The 23,435-nt window shown below is 42.1% G+C and overlaps 1 protein-coding gene across 2 annotated transcripts; it reads right to left on the bottom strand.

Annotated features, from left to right (window-relative positions):
- Nucleotides 1-244: 244 nt before the first annotated feature.
- On the bottom strand, nucleotides 245-23,312 carry arhgap27 (Rho GTPase activating protein 27). 2 transcript variants are annotated; one of them, XM_058078176.1, is made up of 21 exons: nucleotides 23,014-23,312; nucleotides 21,140-21,671; nucleotides 15,118-15,282; nucleotides 9,466-9,924; nucleotides 8,921-9,160; nucleotides 8,721-8,801; nucleotides 8,514-8,639; nucleotides 7,341-7,427; nucleotides 6,351-6,407; nucleotides 5,861-5,917; nucleotides 4,832-4,899; nucleotides 4,627-4,714; nucleotides 4,451-4,552; nucleotides 4,290-4,388; nucleotides 2,885-2,990; nucleotides 2,071-2,199; nucleotides 1,875-1,973; nucleotides 1,700-1,777; nucleotides 1,492-1,623; nucleotides 1,040-1,145; nucleotides 245-965 (listed from the first exon to the last, which is right to left on the bottom strand). In XM_058078176.1, exons 2-21 carry the CDS (start codon nucleotides 21,650-21,652, stop codon nucleotides 788-790), a joined length of 2,970 nt encoding a protein of 989 aa, XP_057934159.1. In that variant the 5' UTR covers nucleotides 21,653-21,671; nucleotides 23,014-23,312; the 3' UTR covers nucleotides 245-787. The 2 variants fall into 2 exon arrangements, with proteins under 2 accessions (XP_057934159.1, XP_057934160.1); XM_058078177.1 differs by lacking the exons at nucleotides 5,861-5,917; nucleotides 6,351-6,407 and having other exon boundaries at nucleotides 246-965.
- Nucleotides 23,313-23,435: the final 123 nt, after the last annotated feature.

Below are 23,435 nucleotides of genomic sequence, written 5' to 3'. Positions count from 1 at the left end.
GAAAATTAATTGTAGTAAGTGAAAATATTTAATTGTAGTAAGTGAAAATATTTAATTGTAGTAAGTGAAAATATTTAATTATAGTAAGTGAAAATATTTAAGTATAGCTGTGCATGTTTTTTTCATAATGACCATCACTGAAAAGTCCTCCAATAGTCATATTATATCAAGAATTTATAGTTAATGTGTATACATTAACTGCAAATCAATAAAACCTAACAAAACGCATAAAAAGACCATGTTTTTTACAAAGTTATTTTTATTATGGAAGAACATTTTTGACAACTTGCAGCATATTGCAGGCTGTGTTTCTATTTACATGACATTTCCTTTAGTAATCATCTCTCTCTTGTTGGTCAGGCTGATTTTTCACTGAACTACCAATTCTATATTGTACTGTTTTTAAAAATACAGCATAGATTTTTTTTGTATTTAAATATTCTATATTAGCTCACAGCTGGCTGCGGTTATTAATAGTTCCGCTACACTGTACATGTCTATATTACAATAAAGTCAATGGCGCAAACAGGTAAACATTAGAATCCAATCTTTGCTGTCATTTTAAATGCTATGAAAGCTTGTAAAATAACGGTGGTTTTAAAAGGAACGTTGATGCAACTTGGCTGGTGAGGCGAGGCTGTCAAGACAATAAGAGCTGTGAGATGGTGTGAGATGGAGACATCTCGTGTCAAACAGAGTCCACTCCTGCAACACAAAAACATGGAACAGTCCTACAGGTGAAATATGGACAAAAGACACCACGGGTGTTCTCCATTCTGGACGTTCTTTAGCTGGAGAGAAAGATACGCTCGTATTCGTTCAGGATGAATTCCACGATCTGGTTTTGGAAGACCGTGTGCATGGCGATGTTGCCGGACTCCATCTCGGGCCGCAGGAGCGTGGGTCCGAAGACGATGGCCACGTTCTGCACCGTCATGCGATTGTCTTCTCCGTACTGGATGACCCTGTGAGACACAACAAACCAACCAACCATCAATTCCACAAAAAAAAACTGCAGCTGAATGCCAGGACGTTTTACCTGCGTAAATGCCCAAAGAGGAGCTTCATGGTGTCGTGGTTTGATGCCGGCAGAGATTTGACCAACTCCGAAATACAACACACCTTTGTGTTGTAATCAGGAAGTCCTGCAAAAACATGCTAATAGCGTCACTCCCAGTTGGGAATACGTGCGTTTTAGATCAACTCAAAGTCTCATTTTCTCTTATGTCTACTCTATTGATTAATACGAGTGAAAAGTTGACTATAGGGGTGTTATTAAATATCTCGAGGGCTCTAATAATATTTTTTAAATGTATTAAAAATATATTAAATGTATTAAAGTGTAAAAAATGTTGATTTTTTAAACATTTTCTATGTTGATGTGTCTTATTTTATCTTATTCTGTCTACTTTATTAATTATTTATCATAATAATAATAATTTCCTATTATAATATTTAAATGATTTGTGTAATTGCAAAGCGTCTTCGTACTGATGGCTGTGATGAAGTGATGAAAGTGGCTGTAGGGGAAAAGCGGCTCCGGAAGTTCGCGGAAAAACAGCTTCAGCGCTCCCGTGAGGACGTGAACGTCCTCCCACTGCCCATCCTCCAGGTCAAGCTCCTCTGTTTGGAGCACATGAAACGTTAGCAACTTGTCCGGGAAAGGGGGGGGGGGGGGGTAAAGGCAGGGAGGATTCACCTTGATCTGCCTTGCAGCGAAGTTTCTGGATGACGGCGAGGTTCCCGCTGACCCTGTACAGTCCATCGATGTCCAAACCTACAAGTCAACACGTCGGGCGGGTCAGGTGACCGCACGCCTGCAATGTGCGCAGCATCGTTCCCAGGGAGGGGAGGGGAGGGGCGGGGGACGTTACCTCGTCTTTCCACGGCTTTGATGCACTTTTCCACAAAACTGGGAACAGTGGTTCTCTCCTGTGCACACAGGGCGTCCAGATGGCAGCCGAACACGCTGTCTGCGGGAACGCCAACATAATTCGTCATTCGTACAACGTTCAGCATGAACAGTAGAAACCCGAGATTAGCTTCGATTAACCCGAGATTCCCAACAACCTCGAATGTATCCTTTCTCCTTGACGGACTGAAGCGTCGGCCGCTTCATCAGGAACTTCATCAGCTTGGTGCGAACCTTCCTCGGGTCCGTTTCTCCGCCCGTCGTGCTGTAGACGCTCGGTCTGGAGGCTGAAAGAAAACCAGACCGTTGAGGGCAGCGGTGGCGGGACCGCAGCAGGAAATGAAAAAAGAAAAAGCAAAAATGAAAATAAAATATACAAGTAGTTTTAACAAAGAGTTAAAGTCAAAAAACAAAAACGTAAAAATTGAGATTGAGATCCACTGTGACAAAGGACACAGCTTTGGGACTCCAGCCAACCACAGCGAGAGCAATTAAACACAGAGTGCCTGGCCAACCGAAATGACCTCAACAGCACCCAGCAACAACTCAACCAAACACACCAGCAAGTCCACCTCTGATTGGCTGAAGAAAAACCAAATGAAGACTTTGGAGCGGGGCTAGTCCAGTCCAAGTCCTGAGCTGGATTCTATGGAGATGCCGTGGCTAGACCTTCTAAAGGCTCCATTGTGGCTGAAGAACAACAATTCCTCATTGCAATTTATCCCAAACGCTTGATTGCAGTTGTTGCTGCTAAGGGTGGACCCAACCACTTATTAGCTTTAGGGGGGTTGTCACTTTTTTTGGACGGTGATTTTTTTCTCCCTGTTGCATTTTGTCTTGTCACTGACTAATATTTACTATTAGTTTGGTGATCTCAAAACATTGAAGTGTGACAAATATGCAAAATAATAATAATAATAATAATAACAATAATAATAATAATAATAAAGTGGACATTGTAGCTGAGCTCACATCTTCGCCTGTCGATGCTCCCGCCCAGCTTCTCCTCACGCTCCACGCTGCCCGCCTTCTCGTACACGTCGCTGTCGTCCTCCTCGGAATGGGGGTCCTGGTACTCCTGGATTACAACAAAGTACACACTTGGCTCAATTGGATTACAAACTACATACAAAATACCACTCAATGAAGTAGTAATTGAAGTAGCATAGGGGTGTCCAAACCTTTTAGTTTAATATATAGTTTTAGTTATATAGTTTTAATATAGTTTAATATATAGTTAAACTATATTAAATATTATAGTTTAATATTTTTTGTTTAGTTTAATCTTTTTTGTGCCAAAATATTACCAACAACATTTTCCAAAAACTATTTTAGTCATCATTTTTGTTTTTCATATGACAACTTTTACAAAATAATCAATATTTGAGTTCTATGCCACTAAAATGACACTTTTGCTTATAATATTAATTATTATATTGTCCTCATTATTTTTGTAATATGGTATTATGTGGTATTTTTTCATATTTAATCTATAATACTTATTTTTCATGATAATATCAGATAGTATTAGATATTAGATATTATAATATTAGAACAATTTTCTTGGAATATTTTTGACTTAATTCTTGTAAATATTTTCATTTTCCTTTTTTGTTGGTTTATTTTTCATGATAATATTAGATAATATCAGATATAATATTAGAACAATTTTCTTGGAATATTTTTGACTTAATTCTTGTAAAATTTTTCATTTTCCTTTTTTGTTGTTTTGTTTATTTTTCATGATAATATTAGATAGTATTAGATAATATCAGATATTATAATATTAGAACAATTTTCTTGGAATATTTTGACTTAATTCTTGTAAAAATGTTTCATTTTCCTTTTTTGTTGTTTTGTTTATTTTTCATCATAATAGATAGTATTAGATAATATCAGATATTATAATATTAGAACAATTTTCTTGGAATATTTTGACTTAATTCTTGTAAAAATTTTCATTTTCCTTTTTTGTTGTTTTGTTTATTTTTCATCATAATAGATAGTATTAGATAATATCAGATATTATAATATTAGAACAATTTTCTTGGAATATTTTGACTTAATTCTTGTAAAAAAAATTCATTTTCCTTTTTTGTTGCTTTGTTTATTTTTCATGATTATATTAGATAGTATTAGATAATATCAGATATTATAATATTAGAACAATTTTCTTGGAATATTTTGACTTAATTCTTGTAAAATCTTTCATTTTATTTTGTGTTGTTTTGTTTGTTCTTGTTTTCCTGTCATATTTTTCGAATGTGCAGCAGGCCAATAAAAAAAAAAAGACAGCTGTGGGCTACACATGGCCCCCGGGTCGCTCTTTGGACAGCCCTGAATTGGCACATGAGTGAATTCCAAGTTGAGTCCTTACGAGCTGGCGTATGGTGTCCATTAATACTTTGTGCCAGTCGCTGATGATGCTCTCGGTGTCGTACTGGATCAGGAACTCAACCCCGTTCTTGCTTTTTAGCTGGAAGGGAAGATGGAATGTCATCATCATTCCCATGGAAACATGGCTTGAACCCTCATTACTTCTAAAACGTTCTTCTTGCTGGACTTTTCTTTGGAGGCCCAGCCGATCACGGCTCCTCGCAGGTCCACCGTGACCTCGGGGACGATCTGATTGGTCTTGGTCTGTGTGGGCGGGGAGAAACGTGAGCGGGTTAACGCGAACCGACGGCGGCGAATTTGCAGGGCGAGGCTCCTACCGACGTTCCCGGCGCTGTGGATTTTGGATCTTTGTGGAACGTCAGCACTCCTCCGTGCAGGACCGTCCACGTCTGGGCCCAGTTCTTCCTGAGGCGAGAACACCACAAAGCCACGGTGGGCGTTTGCTCGTTTGCTGACACCCGAAACCAACCACACCCAAAGACCCGCCAACGTGACAGCAGGAGACGCCAGGAGAATCCTCACCTGACTTTTTTGCCGTTTTCAGACACTTTTGTTTTGTTCAGGATTCCGGCTTTCTCCAAGTTCTGCACCTGAAATAAAACCAAATTGTGTAAGGATTTGATTTCCCGAGCATCCGATGAGCTTCTGCATGATCTTGGCCACGTGAGAAGGGAACAAAGAGCAGAGAGAAATGACTTACAACAACAAGTAACATTCCCGTACGCCATCTTGCCAAAGAACCTCTAGCAGACATGAGCAAGCCCTGCATGGGTTGTGCACTCCAAATTTAGTGAAACGAGAGGCTCTGCACTTTGTGTCATTAAGGTAATCCAAGAGACTGCATCGCTGTTTTCCTACCGGGCGGCGTTGACCGTGTGCGAGACCAAGAGAGACCGCCTTCTTGCTCGCCAACGAGAACACCAAGCTGCTTAGTTATCATAGGAGTACGTCCTTCCACTTGTTTAAACGTAGCTGACATCCTTCACGATGTTCAGTTTTTCTTCATTTTCTGAGCATCTTACGAGACCATTTCGCTTCCCTTTTTCACTTTCACTTTCCTTTTCTTTTTCTTTTGACGCACTGATTTGGAAACATCGTGAAGGGAAAAGTCAGGCTTTCAAAGGATTACAATGTTTAATTGTATTGTGTGCAGTTTTCAAATGAATTAATCATGATTAATCACCTTTTGCAACTGCAGTATGTCCCAGGATTAGGAGACATGAAGGGAAAAGTCAGTCTTTCAAAGGATTAAAATTTGTAATTGTATCGCGTGCAGTTTTCAAATGAATTAATCGTGATTAATCACATTTTGCAACTGCAGTATCTCCCAGGATTGGGAGACATCATGAAGGGAAAAGTCAGGCTGTGAAAAAAATTCAAATTCGTCATCGGGTGCAGTTTTCAAATGAATTAATCATGATTAATCACCTTTTGCAACTGCAGTATGTCCCAGGATAAGGAGACATGAAGGGAAAAGTCAGTCTTTCAAAGGATTAAAATTTGTAAATGTATCGCGTGCAGTTTTCAAATGAATTAATCGTGATTAATCACCTTTTGCAACTGCAGTATCTCCCAGGATTGGGAGACATCATGAAGGGGAAAGTCAGGCTGTGAAAAAAATTCAAATTCGTCATCGGGTGCAGTTTTCAAATGAATTAATCATGATTAATCACCTTTTGCAACTGCAGTATGTCCCAGGATTAGGAGACATGAAGGGAAAAGTCAGTCTTTCAAAGGATTAAAATTTGTAATTGTATCGCGTGCAGTTTTCAAATGAATTAATCGTGATTAATCACCTTTTGCAACTGCAGTATCTCCCAGGATTGGGAGACATCATGCAGGGAAAAGTCAGGCTGTGAAAAAAATTCAAATTCGTCATCGGGTGCAGTTTTCAAATGAATTAATCATGATTAATCACCTTTTGCAACTGCAGTATGTCCCAGGATAAGGAGACATGAAGGGAAAAGTCAGGCTTTCAAAGGATTAAAATTTGTAAATGTATCGCGTGCAGTTTTCAAATGAATTAATCGTGATTAATCACCTTTTGCAACTGCAGTATCTCCCAGGATTGGGAGACATCATGAAGGGAAAAGTCAGGCTGTGAAAAAAATTCAAATTAGTCATCGGGTGCAGTTTTCAAATGAATTAATCATGATTAATCGCCATTTGCAACTGCTGTATGTCTTACATTGCCCATTATTACTGAATTTTATTTCACTTTCTTTTTCTTTGAGGTACTGCCCGGAGTCTGCCTCACGCTTGGGAGACATCATGAAAGAATGAAAATTCCTCATCGGATGCAGTTTTTAAATCAATTAATCATGATTAATTACCATTGGCAACTGCAGTATGTCTTAAATTTGCCTATTTTGAATTGATTTTATTGAACTTTTTTTTACGCAGTGTAATCAGAATTGCGGTGCTCAAATTAGTTAATTATGATTAATCACCATTTAAAATTACAGAATGTCTGACATTTTTCACACTGTAAATTTTGAATGTATTTTCTTAACAAAGGCGTGGCTAGCCATGATGCACATGTGTTAATTACACACATAAAATGATGCAATCCATGAAATGATTGAGTTAATTGCGTTCTTTTTGTACCGTATGAAATGAATAACTGCGTATGGCGTGCGTATGCACCATGAACCTTTAGGGTCCATGTTGTATGCAGACCAACAAACAAACAAGCCAAAGCAACATCACGTATGTGGGCGCGCTACACCAGCTCACACCTGCCGTCCGTCATAGATAGACGATATCTATGATGTCATATCTATGATGTCATATCTATGATGTCATATCTATGATGTCATATCTATGACATGAGCCCAAACTAACAACCCACGTTATAGCGCAGCCACCTGGAGGTCAGATAATAGGGGCTTCTCCACCCTCTAAACCCGGGAGCCTTCAGTGGGCATGGCGGGGGGGTAAGGGTGGGGGGGGGGGGACACACACACACAAAAAATGTGGTTAAATAAAACCATGAGCTACTTCACGGCGAGAGGGGGGGGGGATCACTCACATTGGGCTGTCCCTCGGGAGAGTGGCCCGTGCTGGAGCTGTCGCTGCTGTACTCCGACGGGGTCCTTCGGTGGGCCGGGACCGTCCTCTGAGGAGCACAGGGAGCTTACATGTTTACTCTGGCATTCCCAGGAATGTTGGGATTTTTAGAGTGACGTCGTGGGGTGTGCTGGGGCGGGGTGGCAACATCGTGAGTGACAGGTGACTGAGGCTAAGTCATTTCCCTACTTGGCCAGCAGAGGGTGCGGTGATTCAGGCCCGACTAGTTTGCTGCAGCAGAAATAAAAACAGGAACTAAAAGTATGTTCAAAGCGAATGTGACGCTAGTTTTATAGTTTTAAATAAAAATATATATTTCATATAAAACTATGTATGTATGTATTGCTGTGTTGTATGTGAAGGCAGCTGCTATTTTAGGCTTTCATTGATTATCCTTTTATTTGAAGGTATCATTTATTATGCCATTTATTCATCCGTCCTTCTATGGTGCCCATACTCACTGGAGTCGTAGAGATATGCTGAACCACATTTTTATTTATTTATTAATTTTTTATTTATTTCTTTTTATTTTATTTTTATACACTGAATTTTGTCAACAGATTTTTTATACTTTTTAATGCTGAAAATGTCATTGAATAATCACATTTTTAAAAGTTTCAAACTTAAAAAACAAATTTGAATTCAGTTAATAAAAAATGTATTTATATTATTTATTTATATTATTATTTTATTATGTATATTTATTTATTATTATTAATATTATAAAAAATATAATTAAATAAATTGATAAATATATATATTTTTTATTATTATTAATATTATTTTAAAAATATAATTAAATAAATTGACAAATATATAAAAATAATATTATAGTATTATATTAATATTATAGTATTATAGTATATATTATTATAGTATATATAGTCAAAAAGAAAATGCTAAATTCAGTGCAAATAAAGGGGATGTTTAAAAATTCACACCAACGCCTGAGTAAACGTGAAAACATGTCTGAGAAATTAAATTGTAGATTATATTATTATGTATATATTGCATCATCATAAGACACGTGTCTCCCAAAACCAAGAAATGTATGTGAGAGTTATGAAACATGGAAATGACTAAGTTAAAAACGTGTACTGATAGCTTTAGCTGGCTAGCGTGTCAGCGTGTGTACCCCGTCTTCCTGGAACTGGCTGGTCTGGGCCGGTCCCACGCTGTGTCTCCAGTTCTTGAAGACGAACACGCCGTCTCCATCCTCAGCGCTTTCCTCCTGGGATTGGGCCGACATGGCGGGGCCCACCTGGACGAGGACGCCACATGGTGATCGCCATGATTGTCGGACATATTTAAGCCGGGAGCCGCCCAATCTGGGGGGTGTTACCTCAGGCAGGTTCCACTGGGACTTGGACCCATCTCTCAAGTAGTAGTAGGTCTGGCCCAGGTCGTCCACAGACTTGACCCACTGATCCGTAACACGCAAAAAAATCAGCGTGAAGCGCTAGTTCCATTCCGCCTCACATTCAGTCATCCAAAAACGCCAATTAAGTCTAACGAACACACTTGGAGGGGACGGGCGGCTACCTGTTCTGACGAGCGCTCGCTGGTGAACACCCAGGTGCCGTCGTGTTCCACGTTGAGGTTCCAGCCGGCGGGGGCGCTGCGGTCCAGGCTGGCCCTGGGGATGACGGTGCGGCTCACGTGGCTCAGCTCGTATTCCCTGGGGGACACGGGGGGTCCCGTGGCCGGGGGCTCCTCGTCCAGATCGGGTTGATGGTACCCTGGGTAGTCTTCTGAGGGGTAGTCCTCCTCGGGCAGCGGCGGCTGAGACGGCCGGGAGAAGATTGTTGGTCATAGAAGGAAAACCTTTGAAAGGCTCCAACTTTGTAGGACTTATTTAGCGCTGAACAATTAATAATAATTATTAATTAATTAATTAATTAATAATAACCCCAGATTGGGTTGGACTTAAAAGTTGAGAAAGTATGCCAAAGGAGGACAAAAGGAGAACTGCGTGATTCCCTAACGGACACGAGTCCAATTCCATTAAAAAGCGGGCCGTATTAGCAGCCGTGTCCCCAGAGCGAGGCTAAAATAGGAAACAGGAAGTAGAGCAGGCGGGTCCTCACCAGCCCGTCTTGGTGAAACCTGTGCACGCTCATGGGCTCCATCAGCGGGGGGTACGGGCTCAGGAGCTCTGGGGGCTCCCAGGACGTTTCCCCAGACATGGCGTTGTAGAAGTAGGGGAGCCCGCTGCTCTCATCCACCAGCTGCTCCCAGTCCGAGGTCCACGCCGGGCGGGAGGCGGTGGACAGGAAGCGGGAGGGGGTGCGAGAGGTCGTGGGGGAAGGAGACTCCTCCACCGGGTCGGGGTCAGGGTCGGGATCGTCGGGCGACTCTGTAAGGGGGTTGTCCCAGGTGGTGCGCCCCGTGGCAGGGTGGTAGTAGTACTCCTGTCCGCTCGCTGGGTCAACGTGCACTTCCCATCCGTCGGGGTCGGGGTCGGGGCAGGGTGGCGACCCGGGGGGGTTCTGGCGAAGCTGAGCTAGGTTGACGTAGATGGGCACTGGCACTCTTTCATCCTCCACCTGGGAGTGAAGAGATTGACAGGCCATTAATAGGGTCTCCAAAGTGCGGCCCAACACTACTGCCAAACAGGAAATAGTCACATGCAATGTGTAGCTAGTACAAAAAAAACATTGAAACAACACATCGACATACCTATTGCATGATGTGAGCATACAAATAAACGTCTACACACGACACCCAGGCCAAAATTAAACCCAGTTTCCTGCCGCAGGGCATGCTGGGTCGCTTGTGGCACCCCTCTCCCAACATGTCGCCATGTTTGTTGCACTACTCTTGAGATCCAATGCATGGCCTCCGATGTGTTGTTTAAATATATATATATTTTTTACATATATTCATTCATTCATTCATTTTCTACTGTTATCCTCACAAGGGTGGCAGGGGTGCTGGAGCCTACCCCAGCTGTCTTGGGGCGAGTGTGGAACTGAATAAAGTCAAAATATCATGGAAATAAAGTCACAATTACAAGAAGAAAACATCATCATAATTTTAGGACAATAAACTTGGAATATTGAGCAAAAATAATTTTCGTAGCAAAGATTTGAAATACTAAAAAACGCTATTTAAAAAAAAAAGTTGTCATATTATGATGAATAAAGTTGAATTTTTTTGAAAATTCTATTGAGGGAAAATTGTAATATTCTGGGAAATGATGGGAAAGTCACAATGTTATGGGAATAAAGTTATTTTATGAAAACAATTTCTACGCTTTATTTTATTTTATGATTTTATTTTTATTTTTATTTTTATTTTTTTATTTATTTTTATTTATTTTTATTTTTATTTTTATTTTTATTTTTATTTTTATTTTTATTTTTATTTTTATTTTTATTTTTATTTTTATTTTTATTTTTATTTTTATTTTTATTTTTATTTTTATTTTTATTTTTATTTTTATTTTTATTTTTATTTTTATTTTTATTTTTATTTTTATTTTTATTTTTATTTTTATTTTTATTTTTATTTTTGTTTTTTCAGTTTATTTTAGTTTTTTCATTTTATTCTTTTATGCTTTTTCAAATAATTTGCATAATAATCTGATGTTAAACCATGCCAAAGTTTCAGATAACGAGCTTTGGACATTTGGAAGTGAACCCTGAAAGAAGTTTGGGATCAAAACACTCGGTTTCAGAGTGTTTTATTTCAACGCTGGCTCTTTGTGACTTCACAGTGGGCCGACAGTAAACCAAGCTATACCGTGGAGCGGGTGTGGACGGAGGCGGGCTGTGGGTGGAATAAATAATAAATTTTGGAAATCCAAGGAAATCTAGCCGGAATAGGTGCAGATGCTGGAAAATCTACAAAGCTTCCGTGCTGGTTATTGTGTGTAACTGCTCTATAGGAGTCTACAACTTGATACAAAGGGTAGAAAATGAGCATAATAATCCCCTTTAAGAAAATAGTTGAAATATTAAAAAAAAAATAATAGGCTTTCGCGTATGTCAGAGAGCTGTGATGAAGTTTTTGATCATTGTGTCAAAGTTGCATCCTTTGATTTTTCCCTACTTGGCCCTCGCCGCCTTAAAAGTGGCCATCAACACCGCGAGGCAGCTTGCTATGTTGCGGCTGCCAAGTCGGAACGCAGGAAGCAGCCTGTAGCAGGTTCACACCACACACTGAAAGTGTTCCTCACAGTATCACTACCTCAAAGCTATTTCAGGTCTCTTATGGTGAACAAGTGAAGAAGAAGTGGCGGAGAACCCAAAAAAAATTGGTTGACAAAAGCACTAAAAAAGTAGCCCGACACGTCAGACACGTCCTGTTTACATTCGACTTTTGAGGTTGCAGGCTTTGAGTGGGATATTTCCCACTTCTGACGCAGTCTTGAATGCAACAGTTTCTCAACTTGCACCAATTACATCCTTATTAACATCCTTATGATGCTGGAGCCTATCCCAGCTGACTTAGGCCGAGAGGCGGGGTACACCCTGGACTGGTGTCCAGCCAATCGCAGCCCAAATTACATTTTTTAAATATACAATTATTTCTAATGTTTATGATTTGGAACAGATTGCCTGCCTACCTCTTGGTGGTCTGCCCGCGACTCCCACTCGACTCCCACTCGCCTCCCACTCGCCCACTCAGCGTGACAAAAGATCACACCGCGCATTTCCACCAATCACGTGCGGCTTTAACAGATAATAAAGGAGGAGAACTAACTCCTTATTAGGAGCCGGCTCGTTGGCTTCAAAGAGTCGGCTCCTGTCTGTCACTTCAAAGATCCGACACATGAGCAGAAGAACCCATCAGTGGAATATCAAAGATGGCTGCCAAATTTAAAGCCCCAACTATAGATCTATAGCTAGTGCTATTCGGCTCGTTGGCTTCAAAGAGTCGGCTCCTGTCTGTCACTTCAAAGATCCGACACATGAGCAGAAGACCCATCAGAGGAATATCAAAGATGGCTGCCAAATTTAAAGCCCCAACTATAGATCTATAGATAGTGCTACTTGTGTTTTATGTCACTGCTAATATTTCCGTTGGACTTTATTTACATGCTAATTTTGTGCTAATTTGTCATAAAATGCAGGTGTTGTGAGTTGATTTTTTGGTTAGCACACAGGCCACACAGCTAGGAGACCCGAGTTTGATTCCACCCTCGGCCATCTCTGTGTGGAGTTTGCACGTTCTCCCCGTGCATGGGTGGGTTTTCTCCGGGTACTCCGGTTTCCTCCCACATTCCAAAAACATGCTAGGTTAACAAAAAATTGTGGGATAGGCTCCACGGGTACACTTATGTGTTTTTTTTTTAACCTAATTATGCATTTTTGGCCTTGTGAGACTTATACTCCAGTGCGACTTATGTACGTGTTTTTCAATCTAATTATGTATTTTTGGCCTGTGCGACTTATACTCCAGTGCGACTTATGTACGTGTTTTTCGATCTAATTATGTATTTTTGGCCTGTGCGACTTATACTCCAGTGCGACTTATGTACGTGTTTTTCGATCTAATTATGTATTTTTGGCCTGTGCGACTTATACTCCGGAGCGACTTATGTACGTGTTTTTCGATCTAATTATGTATTTTTGGCCTGTGCGACTTATACTCCAGTGCGACTTATGTACGTGTTTTTCGATCTAATTATGTATTTTTGGCCTTGTGAGACTTATACTCCAGTGCGACTTATGTACGTGTTTTTCGATCTAATTATGTATTTTTGGCCTGTGCGACTTATACTCCAGTGCGACTTATGTACGTGTTTTTCGATCTAATTATGTATTTTTGGCCTGTGCGACTTATACTCCAGTGCGACTTATGTACGTGTTTTTCGATCTAATTATGTAATTTTTGGCCTGTGCGACTTATACTCCAGTGCGACCTATGTACGTGTTTTTCGATCTAATTATGTATTTTTGGCCTGTGCGACTTATACTCCAGTGCGACTTATGTACGTGTTTTTCGATCTAATTATGTATTTTTGGCCTGTGCGACTTATACTCCAGTGCGACTTATGTACGTGTTTTTCGATCTAATTATGTATTTTTGGCCTGTGCGACTTATACTCCAGTGCGACTTATGTACGTGTTTTTCGATCTAATTATGTATTTTTGGCCTGTGCGACTTATACTCCAGTGCGACTTATGTACGTGTTTTTCGATCTAATTATGTATTTTTGGCCTTGTGAGACTTATACTCCAGTGCGACTTATGTACGTGTTTTTCGATCTAATTATGTATTTTTGGCCTGTGCGACTTATACTCCAGTGCGACTTATGTACGTGTTTTTCGATCTAATTATGTATTTTTGGCCTTGTGAGACTTATACTCCAGTGCGACTTATGTACGTGTTTTTCGATCTAATTATGTATTTTTGGCCTGTGCGACTTATACTCCAGTGCGACTTATGTACGTGTTTTTCGATCTAATTATGTATTTTTGGCCTGTGCGACTTATACTCCAGTGCAACTTATGTACGTGTTTTTCGATCTAATTATGTATTTTTGGCCTGTGCGACTTATACTCCGGAGCGACTTATGTACGTGTTTTTCGATCTAATTATGTATTTTTGGCCTGTGCGACTTATACTCCAGTGCGACTTATGTACGTGTTTTTCGATCTAATTATGTATTTTTGGCCTGTGCGACTTATACTCCGGAGCGACTTATGTACGTGTTTTTCGATCTAATTATGTATTTTTGGTCTGTGCGACTTATACTCCAGTGCGACTTATGTACGTGTTTTTCGATCTAATTATGCATTTTTGGCCTGTGCGACTTATACTCCAGTGCGACTTATGTACGTGTTTTTCGATGTAATTATGTATTTTTGGCCTGTGCGACTTATACTCCAGTGCGACTTATGTACGTGTTTTTCGATCTAATTATGTATTTTTGGCCTGTGCGACTTATACTCCGGAGCGACTTATATTCCAGAAAGTACGGTGTATGGCTGAATAATTCCAGTACACCAAATTTTCATTTCTCAGGAGTATTTCACATTGCAATTGGAATGCCAAGAGCTTTTCCATAAAATAAATTGAACATATTAAAAAGCTAATAAAACTAAATAAAATGGGACTCAGTCTCTTAGCAAAAATTGCACTTATAATATAACAATCATAACCAAAGAATAAAAAATGGATGAAACACTTTAGATAAAATTGCATTTGAGTAAATAATGTACATTGAGTTCTATTCCGGAAGAGGAAGGCTTAACATGTTGCAAACGACACCGTCTGTGCGTGTGCACCATTTTGAGCTGCACCTCCAATAGCAGTTTTTTACCCAGCCTGGAAAACCGGGCGGATGGTTGTGTTTGTTGTTGGTGGTATTCCCCTTCTTCATCACCGCTACCTTTCCAACAAATGCGCCATGTTGGCTTGTGACAAACTCCGCCCACCGGTATAAAGACACTGAATGACTGACAGGAGGGTTCACTCGCACGCCCGGGTGTTGACATGCACAGAGTGAACCCTCTTGTCATGCAGCAGGAGCTGATCTCGGCTGAAGCATAAACATGTTAAGAAAGCACACACACACACAGACACACACAGACACACACAAGTTGTGTTGTGCTGCAACAGGTGATGTTGTCAAAGTGTTGAAACGACGTTTCCCCAAACGTGTGCACTCCAACAAGATTCAAAACAACCCATTCAATCTTTTACTCTTTGGCGGTCCCCGCCTGGTACCCGACAAGACACTTGCAACTAAAAGCCCCGGCACCCCACTCGGCGGCCACGGACCCTACCTGAAGAGACGCCAGACGCAGGGTCAGACCCCGCTTGGCCCGCTGCCCTTCCCACACGCCGGCATACGTGTCCACCATGTTTATAAACTCCCACGCAGGAGGCCGCCCATGTAGACGCCACGGATGGATGGATGGAAGGTCGAAAGAATGGAAAGAAAAGTGAAGCTGCAGCAGACAAAAAAAAGGAGAACTGCCAACGATGCTTCAACAGCGGCAGGAAGGGGTGTGTGTGTGTGTGTGTGTGTGTGTGTGCGCTCATATATATGTGTGTGTGCGTGTGCAAAGATGGAGGGTAGAGGGTAACTGTCGCAGGAGGCAGAAACTGAAAGCAGACAGCAAGGAGTCTCAACAGAGCATGTGCAGCTCGCAACGACAGGAAGTTATGCATACAGCGTAGGCCACTTCATTAGGGACGCCTACACACGTTCGATACTCTACACCAGGGGTCTCAAACTCAATTTACTTGGGGGCCACTGGAGCTCGGGTCTGGGTGAGACTGGGCCGCATCAGGTTTAAAGAAAAAAAAAAAAAAAAACGCATTTATTAAAAACAAAAAAATAAAAAAAAACGTTGCTTTGGTTCCGATTTTCTACAATAAAAGCTCTGATAAAACATTCCACTGTTCTCAAATATCTTACTTTTTATTTTTCTACACAAAATAAGATGAAAAATAAATAAAGAATAAAGAAAATCAATCAGTAATAAATAAATATAATAATAATATATAATAATAATAATGGGTAGACAAATTATTTTTTTCAGATTAAAATTAAAGCATTATTAGAGCCCTGTAGACATGACAAAACACGACTATAGTCACATTTATACTCTTTTTTTATTTACAACATATTGCGCAACCGCAGGGTCTTGAGACACATGCTAACTCGCAAACTAGAGAGCTAGCCACCTAAACGGTAGCCTTCAAGTTATTTCCTTTAAACTTAAATAGCCAAAAAACTTACCACTTCCACACGGATAGGGAGGACAACTATTAACAGTTATTTAACCTTTAACATGAACATGAATCATTCATTCATTCATTCATTCATTCATTTTCTACCGCTTTTCCTCACAAGGGTCGCGGGGGTGCTGGAGCCTATCCCAGCTGTCTTCGGGCGTAAGGCGGAGTACACCCTGGACTGGTCGCCAGCCAATCACAGGGCACATATAGACAAACAACCATTCACACTCACATTCATACCTATGGACAATTTGGAGTGGCTAATTAACCTAGCATGTTTTTGGAATGTGGGAGGAAACCGGAGTACCCGGAGAAAACCCACGCATGCACGGGGAGAACATGCAAACGCCACACAGAGATGCCCAAGGGTGGGATTGAACCCTGGTCTCCTAGCTGTGAGGTCTGCGCGCTAACCCCTAGACCACCGTGCCGCCCCTAACATGAACATTAATCAAACGTAATAATTATTAAATATCAAACTTTACATTAAACTTTCATATCAAGGCGGGGGCATCAAACTAGTGTCCTGCGGGCCACATTTGGCCCGCGGGCCGCATGTTTGAGACCCCCGCTGCAAGTAACTTTGAATATCGTTGTCTGTCTCGTCAGTATTTAAGTGTTTTTCCAAGAGTCACAGGAGTTTGAACGTGACATTTTCATGTTTCTTTCTCGAGTCCAACCGGACATGGTTTTTTAATCGTTGGTCCGAGCACGACCGAGTGCCACCTAAGTGATCTCCTGGCTTCTACTTCTACCGCTTTTCCTTCCTTCCTCCACGTTGACGGGACTCTCAGCCAGTTTGATTACTTAACCACTTTAGCAGGCATCCCATCACACAATGGGACACCCATTTGGGGCCCAAATCACGCCACGGCACACACAGTCGGGCCATTGAGTCCACAGCACCAACCTCGCTGCCCCCATCTATAACCCCCCCCCACACACCCCCTTACATCACACTCCTCCTGGCCCGGAATCCAGCACAACTCCTGATATGATCCATGGATGGTGACATACTTCCCCTACGTGTGTGACGACCGCCACCGCATCCACTAGTGGTTTCCGTGCAAAGATGTCACAAGTCGATACCCCCATCAAAATCTCAATAAACCAGGGTCGCCATGGCAACCTTTCATAAAAGGAAAAGGCCTCATGCTTAGGCGGCAGAAGCACAAAAACGACTTAAGAGAGCTCAGTGAGACCAAAAAAAAAAAATTCAAAAACTACACAAAACAATATTGTTCTTCTGTTTCCTGTTTCAATCCAAAAACTGTTCATTGGATTCCGAGGTTCAAACACCCTAATTTTTGGTTGTTCCTCATTTGGAACAATCATCCTGGACGGAGTGTGTACACATTCCGACGGAACACACTGCTCTCTCGTCTCCGCCGGCACTTGAAATTCCAAGAGTGATTCCGAAGACCCGTGTGAAGAACAGGACGGGAGAAACCGGGGGTAGGGGTTGGGGAAAGGGTCCTGACTGTCGCCAAACCAAACGGCAGTCATAGTACCCCGCCTTCTCGGAGTCCATCAGAGGGGCGCTGGAGAGCACCCCATCTGGTGACATCTGTCGTTCTACTGGGAGACGCCCATTTGGGCATAATGATGGGCGTGATTGGGGGGGGGGACAGCCTTCCCGATCTCAACACAGGGACGTTCATAAGTGGACTTGGCACCAGGACACCTCGATTGCGGGTCTATATGATGGACTTTGTAGTCGTACCGACCTGCGTCCGCATGTTCTGGACTCACGGGCGAAGAAAGGGGCTGACCTGTCCACCGATACCCGGACGGACCCGGGAAACCCAAACGTTTTGTGAGGCTGGGAACGTCTGGTAGAGTCTCCCGTTGGTCAAGTCTTCAACCGGGATATTGGGTCAGAACGGGCCGTATTCGGTTCCTCCATTGCCGAGACGGATCGATGATGCAAGGTGGTCGGTGGAAGTCGTGGTGGCGGTCAGGGCTGCGTCAAGATGAAGGAGTCCTATCCAGCATGGAGACAATTGAGGAGGCGGCTCCGGCATCGAGTTCGGATGCCTCCCTTGTGCGGTGTTCCGGATATGCCCAGCCAGGAGAAGACCCAATGGCTTTCCAAGGACAAGCTAGAGGGACTATGTCTCACAGTTGGCCTGGGAACGCCTTGGTGTACTCGCGGTGGAGATGGAGCGGGTGGCCGGGAACCGGGAAGTCTGGGCTTCCCAACTTAAACTGTTGTTCCCATGACCCGGATGAAATGGAATGCCTTGTTGGCACTCGGGAATGCGTTATCGGATGGAAGTATGTGTCTTGTGTTTATGTTTACCTTGTAGTAGTCCTTAAAATGCTTAAGTCAATTGACGACAGCTCTCGGAATCTTTGCCATGAACGGTTCTGCAATATTCCCGATCCATGTACTGCTGGTTGTTGAAAAACGTTGAAAAAATAAGTTAAATAATAAAAAACCTATTTGTCATCATTAAAAAAAAATGCATAAGCAAAGTTTCCGACTACAGTGGCATCTGCTGGGGCACTGCCCCGAGTGCCCCGAACTGTGGCAAACTTGCTAGACTCCCCCCCCCCTAAGAACTACAAAACTCCAACCAGTGTGCTAGCATGACGGGATGATTCATTAAGCGGCGGCCCGAAAGCGTCTCGACGTCAGCGACGCACGCTCAAGCGGAGCTCACAAAGCCAGCTCGCCTGAGCCGAGTCTGACAAGACCTGTCGGAGCAGTTTGTCGGCATGTGATGTTGTCGGCGTCACGTACTTGCTTTGACGGGTCACTTCATTAGGGACGCGTGACTTAGATCCACATAGGTCAAGTCAAAGGACTCAAAGGGATATAAGGGATATATAAGGGCGACAATAATATCGAGAACGGACAGCAGGGGGCCTGGGGGGGGGGCGGGGTGACACATTCGAAATATATACCAAGTAAAAACACATGACCCAAAATATTAGGAACAGCCTTGCAACCGTAGTAGTTCATGCCAACCGGGCGGTGTCGTCATTTCAATTAACAGCTCTCATCTCCAACCTGATTGGATGCTGCAGGTGTGCCTAATGATGTGACCAGCGCAGGACCGCCTCAGATAGAAGAAAGTGAGTCAAAACACCCCCCCCCTGCCCACCACTCCCTTTCTCTCGCACTCTCTCCTCTTACGTCACCATGGAGACGGTACTTCATTATGGTCCGGGGGGAGAATACACTTGAGGGGTCCTGGCGGGTTTACAGTGAGGGGCTCGATCATTCCCACACACACACACACACACACACACACACACACAGGTCAAACTATTCAAATGCAGGAATGTGCACGGGTGGCCCTTTCACCTGCACACACACACACACACACACACACACATATATGAACAGGTACACAAATAGTACATAAAAGATCCCCTACGTGTTTCCGAGCGTGTCAACAGGCTTTTATGGACTCACCTGGCTGCTCTTCAAGCTTCCAAAGCCTCCAGCATGTTCCCGGGAGGACAGGCGGGCCGGTTAGGGAGCAGGTAGCCGGTAGCCCTGCGCTGTAGTTTGGGGCGTGGCCGCCGCCTTAACCCCTTCCTGCCACCCAGCCCCGCTCTTCCTGTTTTTTTTTTGTCACCTGTCACGGTGAACCGATTTGCCTCAAAGCGCGCCTGACGTTAAAACAGCCCCCTCCCCCCCTGCGGCTCCTGCCTGGCGTTGGAAAGGGAAAAGTTTGCAGACGGAAGTGGATCCGAACTCTCAATGGGGAAGAAAAAACTGGTCCTGAATCAGCTGCTCTTCATGAGGCTCCTCCCCCCGTCCTCCTCATTCACATGCTGATGAACTGGCACCATAACACCCCCCCCCCCCGCCCCCCCACCCCATCCACCACAGTCTTTTTTCCAATTTTTTTCCACGTTTCTGACCTATAAAAGTAGTTCTGGTGTAAAACCAGGCCCAAGTTTCGGATAATGATCTTTGCACATTTGGAACAGCATCCATATCAAACATTCATCTTTCACATCAAATTTTTATCGCTTTATTTTGACTTTTTATCTCGTTATTTCGACTTTTTATCTCATAATTTAGACTTTTTATCTCATAATTTCAATTTATCATAATTTCGACTTTTTATCTCATTATTGCGACTTTTTGTCTCTTTATTTCGACTTTTTAGCTCGTATTTCAACTTTTTATCTTGTTGTTTCAACTTTTTATCTCATAATTTTGACTTTTTATCTCATAATTTCTACTTTTTATCTCGTTATTCTGACTTTTTATCTCATAATTTTGACTTTTTATCTCGTTATTCCGACTTTTTATCTCATAATTTTGACTTTTTATCTCGTTATTTTGACTTTATATCTCTTTATTTCAACTTTATATCTCGTATTTCAACTTTTTATCTTGTGATTTTAACTTTTATCTTGTTATTTCGACTTTTTATCTCATAATTTCTACTTTTTATCTCGTTATTTTGACTTGTTATCTCATAATTTGAACTTTTTATCTTGTTATTTCGATTTTCTATCTCAGAATTTCGACTTATTATCTCATTTTTTCAACAATTGGGATCATTTTTGAAGAGCGCTGTATAAAATCTAATCAATTAGTAGTAGTCGTACTCGTAGTGGCAGTAGTGGTAAGTAGTATTCAATTGACTTTTGAGTTGACAGAACAAAATTTAGTTTTACATTAATTTATGAGTGCGAATCGTCAAAAAACGGAAAACCAACTGTATTGGGCTCCTCGCCAGCAGAAGGCATATTAGCATCTGCTATGATATTGGAATAGCAGCTGGTCAACTTTTAGCATAACAGGGTTCATGTGCCAGGGATCATGTGCCACACAGCCAGGCGATTCCACTTAAACCATTCACAGGATGTTATTTCACGCCACAAAGACATCTTTATCTCAATTTAGACGCACTTCGGGTGAGAGTAGAAGATGAAGCCACAGTCATGACCACATGGTATCGATCAATGTTTTTAAAAAAGGCATTGTAGGGTCTAGGAAGATTGTTGCAGGATAGTGAGACGAGCAAAGTGTTGAAATTGCGACCTCTAGTGGCTGACCATTAAACTGCCAAGAAAAAGCACAAGTCTTACCTTGTGTTCTATGTTGCGTTGCGGCACCTCGCACAACACGTCAGGCCTCTTTTCCTCCGCTGTGACGTCACAAGCAGGTGAACTCTGGGACGGCTGGAGGCTGTCATCATCTCCACGGGTCCACTTCACTTTTCCATGCGATGGAGACACTGCGGACTCTTGTGCATCTCCACCGCCACGTGGGATTTGTACACGACTACTTCCTGTGTTTTCCACAGGTGTTGTATCTCCTTTGTCCCCACCTAGACCAAAACTGGAAAACTGGTAGGAATCTCCGAGAGCTTCCCGGCCCCCGCGTGACGGCAGCACCTTTACATACTGAGCCGGGATGTAGAAAGGCCTGGCGGCGGCGTCGTGCTTTGTACGTACGTGCCACCAGTGCTCGTTGGTCCTGGACACGAGGAAGTATGTTTCATTGGGCTTGATGGACACAAGGCGACCGTCGTGGGTTTCATACTCAAACCCATGTTGCACCGAGACCAGTTCCATGCTCGCACGTCTTATCAAGGACATCGCATCCGCACAATGGATGCTGCAAAAAGACAAGATGGCGTCGTGTTACATTCATACATGAACTTATCGTTTCAGAAGAAGAGGTTCGAACATTTGGAAGTGAGCCCTGGAAAAAGTTTGGGGTGGAGCAAAACGCTCGGTTTTAGAGGGTGTTGCTAAACTGTTTTTTTGTGATGTCACAGAGGAGCTGGCTTCCTTATATGGGCATGCCTGTAGGCTCACCAGCCCTCCTCTAAGCTCTGCTAGTCTGTTTATGAAACAAGCTAGAGCTGTTATTGGAGTTGGTGATTCCCAGCAAGAGAAAAATATTCATCTGTCAGCATTTCACAGACTGTTTTTGTGAACATGAATATGAAATATCCGCCAGTCAATATCCAAAATATTGTGTATATTAGGTCTGTGTTTGCTGCCCATAAAATTAAGTCCGCTCTCGATGTTAGGAAAAATTAAAAAAAAAATTTGTCTGGCTACTACTCCAGGGAAGGTCCACTGGTTCATGTTTTGGCCATTTGTGGATAATGGCTCTCACTGTGGTTTGCTGGAGTCCCAAAGCATTAGAAATGGCCTCTTAACGAGGGGGGCGGGGGCTTTTTCACACAGAGCCATCTAGGTTTGGATTTTTTATTCTCCCTTAATAACAAAAAGTTTGCATTATGTGGTGAGTTGTGTTGTCCAATGGCGTCATTAGGTCCATTTTAGGGGGGCTTCAAGGGGGGTATATCTACTAAATCTGTCCAAAAGTGGTAAAGTTCTTGTTGGTTATTTGTTTTTTTGGTGGATTTTTTGGCTTTTTTTAATGTGTTTTGAACTACATTCATTCATATCCTGTACATCTCCAGGGGGCTAAGCCCCCCCTGTCCTCAGAACCTAGTGACGCCCCTGGTGTTGTCATTTATGAATACGTAAACGTGTTGATGATCTGAAACATTTAATCGTGACAAAGAGTACAAAAAATAAAAAATCAGTAAAGGGGACGAACACTGTGACGCCACTGTATGTCTACATATATATATACATATGATTCTTTTGACTTTAAAGTCTGTTCTTGTGGACTTTGATAAGAAAATAAACAAACCCCGAATTAGCTTCAAAACCGGAAGTGTCCCATGTGACGTCATCCAAATGACACGCGACTGCACCTGTTTACTATATGGACATATAATTCTACTACACAAAGTAATACTATGAAGGCACAATAGTCACATTAACTCACATTAATAAGAAGAAACAAGGAGAAATAGAGCTAAATTGTTCGTCGCTCAGCTTTGAACTTGGTATCGTAGACTAGCAACGTCTACGCTATCACAGATAGCAACATGGCTAACAAGTTAGCAAACACACAAAAAAAAGTTCCTACTTGCCTGCTTTTTCAATTTCCAATGGCGTCTTCTCACATGTTTCTTTTCTGTGTCCTATTTCGTCCCTCTGACACATTTTCACACACTGCGGCGAGCAAAATGGGAAGTAGTAGTACTAAGTAGTACTTCCCAATATGATGTCAGTAAAACGGCTCAAGTTGTCCGACTGGGTTGTGTAAAATGTTTCCATCGGCCGTTCTAGTCTCACTGGAAGATACAAGTTAGAACAACAAACCTTGGCCGTACACCAGGAAGTCAAGCGCGGTTTTTAACTTGAAAAAAAAAAAAAACGAATCGAAGGTAAGACGTTGAAGTTAAAATACTAATAGCTAGCTCCTACAAACACTACGCGGCAACTTGCCGTCATAAAAGTTGGACATATTCTTTAAATGACGAATCCTTTGCCAGACGAAACAAAACTATTC

The sequence above is a fragment of the Doryrhamphus excisus genome, chromosome 7 (genome assembly GCF_030265055.1).
Source record: "Doryrhamphus excisus isolate RoL2022-K1 chromosome 7, RoL_Dexc_1.0, whole genome shotgun sequence".
Lineage (NCBI taxonomy): Eukaryota > Metazoa > Chordata > Actinopteri > Syngnathiformes > Syngnathidae > Doryrhamphus > Doryrhamphus excisus.
This window is presented reverse-complemented; position numbering and strand designations above follow the sequence as displayed.

What these genes read in the sequence shown, in the direction of transcription:
- arhgap27 (XM_058078176.1), bottom strand. Translation starts at nt 21,652, where the DNA reads ATGTCCTTGATAAGACGTGCGAGCATGGAACTGGTCTCGGTGCAACAT. An exon ending in CCCAGTGGAACCTGCCTGAG is followed by an intron (nt 8,640 to 8,720) that starts GTAACACCCCCC and finishes GTCCTCGTCCAG; the next exon opens with GTGGGCCCCGCCATGTCGGC. An exon ending in GCAAGAAGAACGTTTTAGAA is followed by an intron (nt 4,389 to 4,450) that starts GTAATGAGGGTT and finishes CTTCCCTTCCAG; the next exon opens with CTAAAAAGCAAGAACGGGGT.